This window comes from Symphodus melops, assembly GCF_947650265.1.
Source record: "Symphodus melops genome assembly, chromosome: 23".
NCBI classification, from domain to species: Eukaryota; Metazoa; Chordata; class Actinopteri; order Labriformes; family Labridae; genus Symphodus; species Symphodus melops.
In genome coordinates, this window is record NC_136713.1 from 9,084,741 (window position 1) to 9,097,642 (window position 12,902).

At 40.8% G+C, this 12,902-nt stretch overlaps 1 protein-coding gene across 1 annotated transcript; it reads left to right on the plus strand.

Moving 5' to 3' along the window:
- Nucleotides 1-3,453: 3,453 nt before the first annotated feature.
- Nucleotides 3,454-12,044, plus strand: igfbp5a (insulin-like growth factor binding protein 5a). Its single transcript, XM_079335900.1, has 4 exons — nt 3,454-4,376; nt 9,398-9,609; nt 9,990-10,109; nt 10,219-12,044. The coding sequence occupies exons 1-4, from the start codon at nt 4,043-4,045 to the stop codon at nt 10,354-10,356; spliced, it is 804 nt and encodes a 267-aa protein (XP_079192026.1). The 5' UTR covers nt 3,454-4,042; the 3' UTR covers nt 10,357-12,044.
- The last annotated feature ends 858 nt before the right edge of the window (nt 12,045-12,902 follow it).

Consider the following 12,902-nt stretch of genomic DNA (forward strand, 5'->3'; position numbering starts at 1 on the left):
TACATAAGTTTTCTATCATTTTCTGGGAAGTCGCCAACAAACTTCATTGTCGGACTGCCGATCCAGCCCCATAAAGTCTGGAACCGTGACACTATTAACCAGGTCTGCTTTTGGGTCCCCAATTCGATAGATAGATAGATAGATAGATAGATAGATAGATAGATAGATAGATAGATAGATAGATAGATAGATAGATAGATAGATACTTTATTGATCCCGAGGGAAATTCAAGGAATTTCAATTCTCCACATTTAGGAGGCATTCTGTTCAGGCTTCTGGAGCAACTCCGGTGACTTGTTTCAACTCAATAGAGAAATAATGCAAAAGATACGTCAAACTCAAGATAAAGTCTTTCAGGCCAAGCCTTCAAGGTATCACTTTCACTTGGATTACTTCATTGTGTGCCAAACTTTTCCTCTCCTGACTCTACTGTAGTGCTTATATTCTGCCCAATGCCCTCGGGCTGAAGAGAAATCCAACACTGAAGCTCTGTTTCCCCTAGATTGTATCGCAACTTTGCAGCATTTTGTGCTGAGGTAGCATGTTTTCCCACTTTTGATCATTTCTCTCTTCGTGTGGACGTCACTCAAGTTCAATGCAGCTTCATTAACACTTCTAGAACAAGTGCAGGAGCTACTTAATTTCCTTTGGATGGATAAAGTAGGTCAGGATAAGAAAGCAAAGCTGCAGAGGAACAATGGTAGAGAATCATAAAAGAGAGGGGCAAACGATGGATGGTTTAAACATAACTGAATATATCTTTTGAACGTGTGAGAATCCAAAGGAGAATATCTCACAATCAATAAAAATGTTTTCTTTTATTGTGCTGTAAGTCGGCCTCTATAGTATGTATCGCGTTTCTGAACAATTGCAATTCCAAGAGCTGATGTAGTGGTACAAAAAATATTTCTTGTGTATATTGTTCTGGAGAAAGCGAAAGAAGGGAAGAGGGAGCATCATATTTCATTATTCTTAAATATTGACACATACAATCAATTCAACACAGGGTTCATGACATTGTTCTTCGAAATATATTAAAAATACACACATTGACTTCAACTTCGGTCCGCAACTCATAAAAAGTAATACAGACAAAGATCAGGAATCAGAAAACACAGAGAGAAAAGGGCGGTCGTATAATCTTGTTTTCACAGGAAGGTCAAAGGTCTCGTGCTGTTTTATTAACTGTGTGTGTAATCCACTGCAGAATCCCTCAAGGGACATAAAATCCTAAACAGAGAGACAATGTTAATGGTGCTTTGGGGTCTTCCTCAGGTCAACATTTACTAATTGGACTCCATCTAAAAGTCATAAAGAAAGTTCTTGTTTCTTTTCATTTTAACACATCTGCTTACCAAAAATGTAAAACTGCAATGACTCATACAATGTTAATGATTGGAATAAACACATGTACATTTAGATCGGTGCCCTGTTATAAGCAGAGTTAAAGCGTAAACTCAAAGATATGTTTTCTACTAAAACATTTATTATTACCTTGTACCGTTTTGTACATCATATATCTTGCCCTGGACTTAAATTTATGAGCATCTCTGAGTTGTTTGTCTGCCATCTTGAGTTGTTGTTTTTTTTTGCATCCTTTAGATGTTTGTTTGACAACGTCATAATTTGACCATCGTTGCATTATGGGTTTGATCATGTCGTTGTTGTTTGGGCCATGTTTAAGTTAATGATTTGACTATGATTTCCCTTTTGAGTTGTTTGTATTGTTAGTACAAACCTGTGAGAGAAGGATATGCTGCACAGATGTAATGACTGAATGGAGCTCTTTCTTCAAATGTGGACAGGTAGATGGAGAAATGAAAGGGTTGTGTGGGCCATGATGAGCTGACCTTTCCACCTATTTGTTTGACACCTGATATGACACAAAGGTTAAGGGCAAAGGCAAACAAGGGGTCGGTTGACAGGAGCAGAGTTTGCCGACAAAGTTTCACAAAGGGGGGAAGGGAGGAAGAGGAGGTGAAACAAAGCTTTGATCAGTGTGAGTCTATAAAGGTCAGTTTCAGTGCTGAAAAACATCCCACACAAAATTCATTCTATCAGGAATAGGACACTAAAACCCCACTTGAACTTATGAAACAAGATAAAAAAAATAATAGGATGTAAACAGAGGAGTAAATAAAGCCATATAATCAAGAATTATCTCTGTCTTGACTTGGGCCAAAAGCATTTAATAAACTCCCGCAGACTCTCTGTTTACTAAAAACAAAAACATGCTGATCATCTTAGACATATATCGCTATCTGCCAAAACATCAAGTGAATTATGAGCAGTTTGTACACCAAAGGGGCTGACCACATCTCACTGGACAATGACCTCGCTGAGTCATAAAAAAGGGTCAGTCTGAGTCCAGATCTGCCCTCATCTGCCTCTTTTCTTTTACAGCGTAGATCTTTGGAGAGTGCATTTGTTATGGTTAAGACAGCATTGTACAAATATTTTAAGTTTCAGCTCATTGGCAAAAGTGAGAAACCCAAAGATATCTATGGGGAATTTTAAAAGCGTTCTTGCTTCACAAGCAGGATCCCACCCTTAAGCATCAGCTTTGTTATATGAGTGTATTTGGCGCCATTAGATGGTCAAATTTCCCCAAAAGGTTTCAGAAAGAAAGAAAGAAGAAAATGAGACGTGTGAGCGTGTATTGGGTCGTCCATCTGGCAGCTCCACAGGGCAACATGTTCAACATAAATATCTGACATGCATATTTCAAGGAGGAAATGTCAGACAAGTATTAAGATGTAGATGGAAGATCATCTTGGATTTTTGCTTTGCTGTAAAACAAGCAGGGATCAGGATGAATTCCAAGCCTGAACACAAGGTTTCAGGGGTCAAGTCAGGAAAGTGGGATTTAAATCGTTTATGATAGGAAAGCAGAGAACTAGCACTTTGGTTTGTATTTACAGATGGAACAACTTGTCCTCATCCTTGGTTGTAAATCACGGTGCTGGAAGATAATTGCACAAACCTTGTTTGTGTGTTGTTGAAGAATGTAAAAAACTTGAGTATCTGAGTAAGGGGGCGTAGTCAGTGTTAATTTATCTTTTATGTTTTTTTGTGACCAGGAGAACAGACAAAGTTTCCTGAAGTTGAAGCCAATTTTGAAGGATAAAAACATGTCAAGGGAAGGGTAACACCGAATCATGCATAATCTATCAAACTATGCAACGTTTTCACTGAACTGTTTGCATCGTAATGAACAGGAGTGCCGTTGAATGTGGTCGCATTTTGCCATTTTTCTGTCCTATTTGTAGTGAAGGCAACACCTTAATGTTTCCCTCTCCTGTAAAGTCTTACAGTGTGATTAAAATTCAATGTTTTGTAAAACACAAACTGCAGAAACAAATATTAATAACAATGCGGTTGCCGAGAGAGAGAGAGAGAGAGAGAGAGAGAGAGAGAGAGAGAGAGAGAGAGAGAGAGAGAGAGACTCTCTTATTCAGTCGCCTTCAGGAGCATCGTCTCGTATCTGGCAGATCTGGAGGCATGCCAGCACCCGCCCTGTGAAATCAGCATCGCAACGCGCGGAGTTGACAAGTGCGCCTCCCCCTCTCCAAACGTTGTTTAACATACCCATCGTTACAGGCTTCGCCTCAGGCAGTTTCTTTTTTTAAAAGGCAAGCTCAAAGCCGCAGATTATACATTTTGCTCACAAACCGTCCCGGTTAAATGACCTACAGAGGGAGAGGCAGCGGGAATCAGACCCTTTCCTTTCGCATTTGGAGACGTTGCGCGTAAACGGCGGAGCATCACTGAAGGATACGATACATATACGTGGATATTTTCCGCTCTTTTTACATTTATTTCAAGGTTGCAGGACTGCAGAGAGAGGGTAACAGAAAGTGTGGACTGAGAGATCTGGATGCATTGAAATTTGGGACTTGTGCGGGAAAAGCACCTGTGGATGCAAACACTCCATTTTTGTTTGGACTGAAACCTTTTGAAAAGAAAGAATTCACCGAAAGATTTAGTTGATATAGTTGTAGGTTTCAATAAAACAACCTTCAATTAAGACAACAAGCGCACCATGCTCCTGCGTATTCCCTTCCTGTTGGTACCCCTGCTGAGCATCACCGGCGGTAGCTCGTCCTTCGTGCCCTGCCAGCAGTGCGACCAGAAGGCCCTGTCCATGTGTCCGCCGGTGCCGATGGCCTGTCAGCTTGTCAAGGAACCCGGCTGCGGCTGCTGTCTGACGTGCGCGCTCGAAGAGGGCCAGGCGTGCGGCGTGTACACCGAGCCGTGCACGCGCGGGCTCCGCTGCCTGCCCAAGAACGGCGAGGAGAAGCCGCTGCACGCGCTGCTGCACGGCCGCGGGGTGTGCAGGAACGAGAAGTTGTACAAACTGATGCATCCGTCAAAAGGTAAGCCATGTGGAGATATGACTGATTGAGACCAGAGGCTGAAGTTCGACTTAAACAGGTCACTGATTTCCACGGAACGTTAATTAGCTGGATTTATTTTGTCATAAATTAATGTGAGCTTCAATATAGTCATTAAAATCAGTTCAAACCTGATTTGTTGTATATCCTCTCTGATACTGAACTTTAAGGGAGTATAAAGTCAAATTGCAACACTGAACATGTAACTTCCTCTTTATTTTACACACTGTTGTTCTGTTGCATATCAAGTTTCATAATTTGGTGAGAATAAATAGCAGCTGGATTGAGACGATGAAAACCAATTAAAATTAGCCAATCATGTTATAGGAAATTAAGAAAATGGAGTAATGACCTTCTTCCTTACTATAATGTTTAAAGTTATAAATTGTATTTAAGCTCATTTACCTTGATGTCAGATTTCAGGAGTTTATGTCAAATTAAAGCTCCTGTTTGGAGTTTTTAGCCATTTATGAAATAGACTGAAATGTATAGTGCTATCTCTCTGTAAGCCGCAAAAGCAAACAATGTTATCATCAGCATAAAGAGTGACTGTTTCCAGTTATACTAAGTGCTTGAAATAACTGCAGGCAGGATAGGTGACATTGAAGAGCACAGATAAGTGATACATTTGAAGCAAGGTCAAGAATAGAAAATCACTACAAAATCACAGCAGGATAAGAGGTTTGTCTACAAGGGTGGCCAAATCCTCACAGGAGCTTTAAAGCCAACACCTAATGTTGTATTCAGCTCTTCTTGTGCGACGATGACATTTGCAACGGAGAAAGTGCATGTCAAGATCGAGTGCAAAGAGAAAGAAAACATCAGGATTGTGATGCCATTCCTTCTTGGTAATACAATTGATGCAATGACGAGAGTAACCTCACAAAAACCAGTCTTTTTTGAAAATGCTGCTTCAGATCAAGACATGAAGTGAGTTAAAGAAACCCTCCTCTGTCTCCTTGTCTCTCTGGGAGCCAGTGATCCTGATGTGGGTCATCCTCACCGACACCTGTCATTAACCAAGGCACGCGACTCAAAGGCCCCCGCTGAGCATTGACCTCATGAACTCTGTCAACAATTGGTGCTGGGCGCCAATCAACCTGTCATCCTGGTTTTTTTAAAGGCCCTGGTGGGGGCTGCCAGCAGTAATCAGTAGGTTTTGTGTGAGTGGCCCCGCCGCCTCAGGGCCCCCTTAGCCCAACCTAAAACCATGGAGAAGATTACAGGTGTTGCTAAAGGAGAGGCTCCTTGTTGGCTCCTTTGAATGACAGTCACTGTGTCCACTTTGTAGAGAGAATTGTGGGAAATATTGGCACTCTTTCTTAGCCCTCTTTTCTTCTTCTACAGTTTCTTTTTCTTGTCCTTTAACCATTCTTTAGTCACCTCTCTTCATCTACCACCTGTGCCTTTTTTCCCACACCTTTTTGTTTCTTTATTCTCTCCCACCTCTTCTCCTCTTTCCCTGCCTGGCTAACGTCCCTCCTCATCTTTAACACCCTATTCTTCTTTCTTTCTTTTCCCCTCCCAACCCCATACCCGGTTTCACCCTTTCCATTTTGTCTGCTGCTATATTTTTCAGCAGATTGGAGTTTTAGTGCAGAAGAAAAACTAGTCTGGAAACATAAATAATCCTTCTGGTTGTGTCAAAACCTCAGTTGGCTAAGGGGGAAGAACCACAGTTTTTCTTGCAAAGGGCAAAGGGGGGAAGCTTTAAAAGTCACGTTTAAAATAGGTTGATCAAAAATAAGCCATCACTCTGACGTTTACAGCTCCTAAAGAAATCTTCAATTTATGTCCCCCTTTCTTTCCCACACTATCCCCCTCTCCCTCCAACCCCGCTTTGTTAGTCCCACCCTGCTCTCTCTCTCTTCATCTCTTAGTCTCCCTCGTCCTCCTCCTCCCCGAGCTCTGTCTCGGCTGTGCAGTGATTCAGCAGAATGCAGGCTGAGCGTGGGTTACTGATCCCCCCACTCAACCCCCCCCGTCTGCCAAGCTTCTCCATTAACTCGACGTCTCCTGCTGGGCGCTCACTCAATGCATAAATTAAGCCAAAACCCTTGTGTACACATGCCCTAGAAAAAATGGCATTTAACGACACTTGAAAAGATTACTGTGTATTCATACTGTAAATGTCTTTGAATATATTAGATGATTCTGAAAACTGTCCAATCATACTTTTAGTTAGCAAGGTTTGGAAACACAGTCCCCTGGCTCTATGCACATTTATTACACAAATATTTTACAACTTTTAGGACCTAATGATTTAAAAAAAAAAGGGTTGTTTATGTGTTCATATCGGGAAGTTAATGTATCTCAAAAAAAGTTATCCGCTCATTAATGTAACCATTGGGAAAAACTCTTTTTGGATCTAATGGCATCAGGTGATGTTGTAATACCAGGTTCAGCCACCCTGTAAAATTGGCATTAACGTTGGCACACTTTCTGGGGGCTTTGCAAACTAACTTCCTGTTTAAAAGTGACTTATAAACACCTGACCATTTAACCCACACAACTGATTATCACTATAGCATCCACATTTTGTAAATAAATAAACATTAACCAAGTAATGTACCACTACAAACGTGTTGAGTTTAGTATACAGCATTTGTTGAAAAGAAATAAAAGTTTCATTCAAACTTTATTATGACACAAATAAGGTTCATTTAGTGCATGATATGAAATTGGAGTTCACATGATGTCTTTACGACATTGTCTTGATGGAGTATCCAACATAGATGCTGAAGATGAAGTGAGGAAGTAAATGCATAAGAGCATGTGAATGGAAGAAATTTTAAACAACGAAGCAGCTTTCTGTCTTGAAACCCAGCAGGAACCGTGTTCTCTAGGACTGCCTTCTTCCCAATTCAAACAAGGAAAGAGGAAAAGATAGGAAGAAAATGGAAGATGTGATCAGTCAGCACAGGTCAGATTAGAAAAGCAGCAGGATTAGCACGTTCGGACTTGATTGGACTTGTGCTGATCTGCTACAGCTTTTTCTGCAGAGAGAGAGAGAGAGAAAATGGTGTCAGCAGGAAAGTGGAGGATGGGGGAATCTCTCTTGCTTTTTCCAAGAACCTGTCATTATGTGGACAGATGACATCACCATGATCATCATCAACGGGTTGGGTGGAGGGGCTTAGGCGTCATTTGCAACGTGGCGGACGACCTTGTTTCACCGCCTGGTTAGCTTAGTAGCTTAGCGATCACGTCAGTGCAGAAATGGAGGGGCTTTACTTGCAGAATCCGCCCAAAATAAAGCGGAAACAAGTGCGTGACACAGCAGTGGAAATGGGCCAGCTGTGGCTTAGGATGCGTACAAGCTGTACAAGCTAATGCATGTTTAAAATGATAGATAAGGAGGAATCTCAGTTTTAATGTGCCTTTGGGAAGGGAAGCCTCAGTGACCTCCACACAACCGTTTAGGTCGCATGCATAGAGGGTGGGACAAAGACAACAAAGTTTGGAGCAACTCCCCGTGATTTAGCTGCAGGAGATCTGTATTTTGATGAAAGATACATGTACAGTACATGAGGGTTTTTGCTACCCAAAATGGGCTGCGGCTGTTTCTGTCGGCTTGCCACATGACAAGTGTAATAGTATGTTTTCATGGGCCTGGGTGCCAGGGTGAGACTAAATATCTCATTTAGGTCAGTGGCTATAAACGTTTTAAAACCCCAGGTCTACATATACCCCAAACTGGCAGCCTGACTTGCCATAAATATTGTCCCTTATGTCAACACCTCCAATCTGGAGCTGGCTGGTAGCCACTGACTGTGTTAAATAAGCGTTTAGCTGCTGCGATGCAATCATCATGTTGTGTTGTGACGTTGCCAAAAGTGACTATGCTGTCTTGGATTTAGTACTCCTGATTTTGAACCCTTCTTCAAACAGGTCCTTGACAGCTGCAGAAAAATGCTTTGAAGCCATCTACGAAAGGACTAATATTACAGCTGAGGACATTGAATTGTTTGTAACAATTGGTTGCATTGGTAATTTAATCCAGTGTGTCTGTAATTTGTAAAGTTCCAGTGTAAATTGCAGTCCACGCTGTGGTGAAGACTTCTGATAATAGTAATCCAGCTGTGAATCAAGCTTTAGCTGACAGTTGCTGGACTCTTTGTTCCACGTTACTTTTGTTTCTTTGTTTCTTTAGTTTTTAAGCAAACCAGAATTGAAAGGCAGCACTTTTAGTTTAACTATTTCTAAACTGTCAACGATGTCAAGTATTTAACCATATCTTTGGTGGTGGGGAGGTTTCGGCCACTAATAGCACTATTGAGCAATGGTTAAAGACAGGGGTGTCACACTCCAGTCCTGGAAGACCGACTTCCTCAGACTGTTAGATGTCTCCCTGCTCCAATGCAGCTGAATCCAATGAGCGACTCGTTATCAGGCTTCTGCAGATATTGATGACAACACATTGGTTTAAAGCAGGTGTGTTGGAGCAGGGAGACGTCTGAAAGTCTCAGGTATGTGGCCCCTCGAGGACTGGAGTTTAGCACCCCTGTTTTAAGAGGTCCCTTTTTCCTTGTATTTCTTGCTCTCCTCGCACCTGCACAAAAAAGTACTTCCTTGTTTGACGACCTTGGTGACTAACCAGGATAGAGACCAAGCAAGATGACAATGCTACAATTGAGGCTTTCCAAGTCCCTTAACAAATGGGTGGGAGCACAATGGCTGTGTCCATTTCTTATAAAGTCGATGCTTGATAGTGAGGATGTATTGCCCTACATTTACCACAATTTCACCTTTGACTTGTTTAGCAGTAACAAGCCAAGAAATTCTGCAAAGCTCTAGAAAAATACAGATAAGAAGAATACATTTTGTGGATACACAGGCATTTTTTCTAAACGTACAAACAGTCAGTTTTGCAAATGTTTTATAACCAAAGACGAGGATGTAACATTGTTGTAAGTTACTTAATCTTTTACAGGGTTACATTTTATAACCAACAGGATACCTTTAATAAAGCTTAACCCCCTTCTGTGTTTGTTCCCTATCAGATGGAGAATCTCAGGATGACACCATGCTACCTGTCCCAGACTCAATGCTTCCCCAAACCAAGGTGCCTTTATATGGTATGGACCACATCAGCAGTCGGAAGGCCCAGGCCATGAAACAGGCCAAGGACCGCAAGAAGCAGCTGGCAAGGCTGGGACAAAGCAGCAACCTGGACTTCACTCCACTGAGCCTCGACAAACTGGAGCCAGAGTTTGTAAGTGTAGTAGGGATTGCAAAGAAGCAGCTAAACCCTCAGGGAAGTTTTCGCTTCACTGATCAAGATTTAGAGCCATTGCTTAACCATGATTTGTTTGATATTTGGCAAGAAAACTATGTTTTCTTTGCTGTAAATCATAAAACTCATATACCGCATCCTACTGCTTCAGTCTTCATAAAGAAACCAGTTCTGACAAATCTGCCAAGATGCCTTGCAGGGCCACTTTGACACGTGACAACATTGTGTGAACAGTTAATTGCAAAATCACCCAGTAATTCTCGCCTTAATGTCTTTTTAAACCAGAATTTTCACTCTGGGATAAAAACACACATTGAGATCATGCAATAACGGACATATTTGGTTTTGTGTGTGTGTAGGGACCCTGCAGAAGACGACTGGATAATCTTATTCAGAGCATGAAGGACACTTCTAGGGTTTTGGCTCTCTCTCTTTACATCCCCAACTGTGACAAGAAGGGCTTTTTCAAGCGCAAACAGGTATGGAAACATGTATTTTTTTGTGACTTGTTACTTTGGCTTTGAGACTAACTTGTAAAGCAGAAAATTGACTAGAATTTTCTTGCTTCTGTCAACTCTTTCCTTGCAGTGCAAGCCATCTCGTGGTCGGAGGAGAGGGATTTGCTGGTGTGTCGATCGCTTTGGTGTGAAAATCCCTGGCATCAACTATGCCGGCGGAGACCTGCAGTGCAAAGAGCTTGACAGCAGCAGCAACAGCAACGAATGAGAGAGCTAACCGTTCAAACTCATTGAGCCCTGTTCTTTTTTAAAACTGCCAATCAAGCTAGCAAGCTAAATGACTGCCAAATCCTGAAAAAAAGTGACACAAGTAGTTCTATATATGGTCAGGTGTGATGGACTGAATTGTTCTTTTTGTTGTCTTGTTAAAGGGAAGTTTAACTGATGATCTTGCTTTGGTTAAAATCTGCACATTAGGTAGGTCCCAAACTGACTGTATTTGAGGTAAGCTAACACCAGGCCTCTTTATATCCATAGATAGAATAGAGGAATATATATATTTGTATGATACTGATGATATATTGTGTACTTCAGTCTGTTAAATTTAACCTAGAAATTGTAGGACAAAACATATTTTAAATGTGGCTACAAATCATATTTTTTCTTATTCGAGTCCGTTTTGTTGTAAATTAGCGACGTAATGCTAAATGTTAGTAGCGTAAATCATATTCTGGTAAAAGGTGAGTTTTTATACTGTCATCACATGGGGAAAAATGACTCCTTCCACCAAGCACCAAAATTGCTAATTTTATTTTGGTTTACTCACAACATAAATGTTTTCTGTAAAAATAACTCACTGAGAAATTATTATGCTGAGAAATTATTTGGCTGGGAGTTATCCCTGCTAGCCAAGCAAAAAATTGAAGCATGCACTAATAACTCACCAATATGATTTAATCCAAATCAGAAACCAACAATTCCCTTTAGAATGATGTTAATTTTTTGTGTGTTGCAATATAATTGTTCAACATCATCGTAAAGTAAATGGGGCTACCAAGGCTTAGCAGTGAAATAAGCCACTACAGTGGCTCTATCAGAACAGTCTTGTATACTTTTACTTGTTAAACTTGGTTGTATTTTAGGCAGTTACAAAAAAACCTGAGTCTTGAACAAACTGTATTGTACAGTAAAAGCTTAAATATTTAAAACTGCTCTTGAAAGGCCTTTTCCAAGTCCAAAAAATGGTGTCCACTGTTTGTAAATGTATGTACAGAGTGTGTGTGCATGCTCCTGCGTGTCTGTATGTCTGTATACTGTCCTGTACTGTACGTGCCATGCCCTTATAATGTTCTCAATGACAAAAGTCTCTGGTTGAAATGCGTACAAGTTAAGTTCATCCAAGCTACTGCCTGACACGTGGTGCTGTTAATTTCCCTCCACACACAAATCGTATGCAAACACCTCACGTTGGTTCTGTTTCCACGTGCAGGGTGTCCACAGGCAAATCTGTTAGCCCATGGGGACTTGGTTATTCGGGTCTCTCATCCTGCAAAGAGCAAGGTCGCTGAGTTCGTATGTAAATTCAAGTGCCTTCTGGCAAACGCCACTTTGAATTTGATTTGCATGTGCACCCAATGTGTTGTTCAAGAGGGATACTCCACAAAAGTTTTTCAGACTGTTTCTGACAAAGCTAACAACGATCTCCCAGTCATTCGCAGGTGTTTGTTTTTCTAATCTCCTAATTGTATGGCTATCAATTCCTAATGCAGTGACAGGGGCTCATGAAACTGTTGCTGTTAATAGTAGCACAACACAGTGACACTTTGAACTTTTCAAAATCTCAGTTTAGACAAAAGATTAATGTGAACATCATCGTGAAATATTTATCAGGCGTGTAATTGATGTACTCGTTTTTGTTATGACAAATCACTATTTAAATAAAGTTCATGTACCCACTTAAAAGCACATCTGTACTTTTTGCTTACATGTGTGAAGCTTACTTTGTTGTCTTATTGCTGAGTCTGTGGTTGTGTTATATAGTAGATACTATCTCTAAGACATTGAAAATGTCCCAAAGACACTTTTCCATGCAGGTTGTTTCAACCTGCAGACATTGACAAAACTATTTGCAGCTACAATATTCATTTGAGAGAATTGCAATGCTTTGCACAACAATTTATTTCATCTTGGCTCACAGTTATCATGCATTACTATTACGTTCGGTAGACCCATATATGGTCATCAGAGGATGTTTTCTGTCGACTGGCGAACTTCTAACTTTTGCTCCAATGCCAGATAAGAATTGCATTTTTGACCAGATGATTTCTACAAACATTTGATGGAGAACAATTTTTATTTTTTTCAGGAGAGGTTGCATCTGTTTCTTCCATGTCTGACTGTCAGATTCAATGGGATGACCATAGTCAATTCAGAATGTTAAACTAAACCTTTTCCTCATGTTCACTGTAAGGTCGTACATTTTTACTTTTGATGGTCTTCTGAAATATTGGATGGATTCCAATAATATTGGATGCAGAGATTCCTTGTCCTCAAGGGAAGTGTTGCTCTTACTTTAGTGGACTCCAGAGTTTAACTGAAGCTACCCCACTGTGTTGAAATTAGTTGGGATCGTTGTGAAAAGTCGTACATGGGTTTATGCCTCAACGATAATTTGTGCTAACTCTGGATGTCTTCTGAACCTGTTGCTTTAAGCAGGACCTTATTTTAAAATGTTCAGTTAATTTCTCACACAAAAAGGAATGTTACCATCACCCTCCAACTTTTTTTGTCTTTTGGATACTGTTCTTGTTTTGT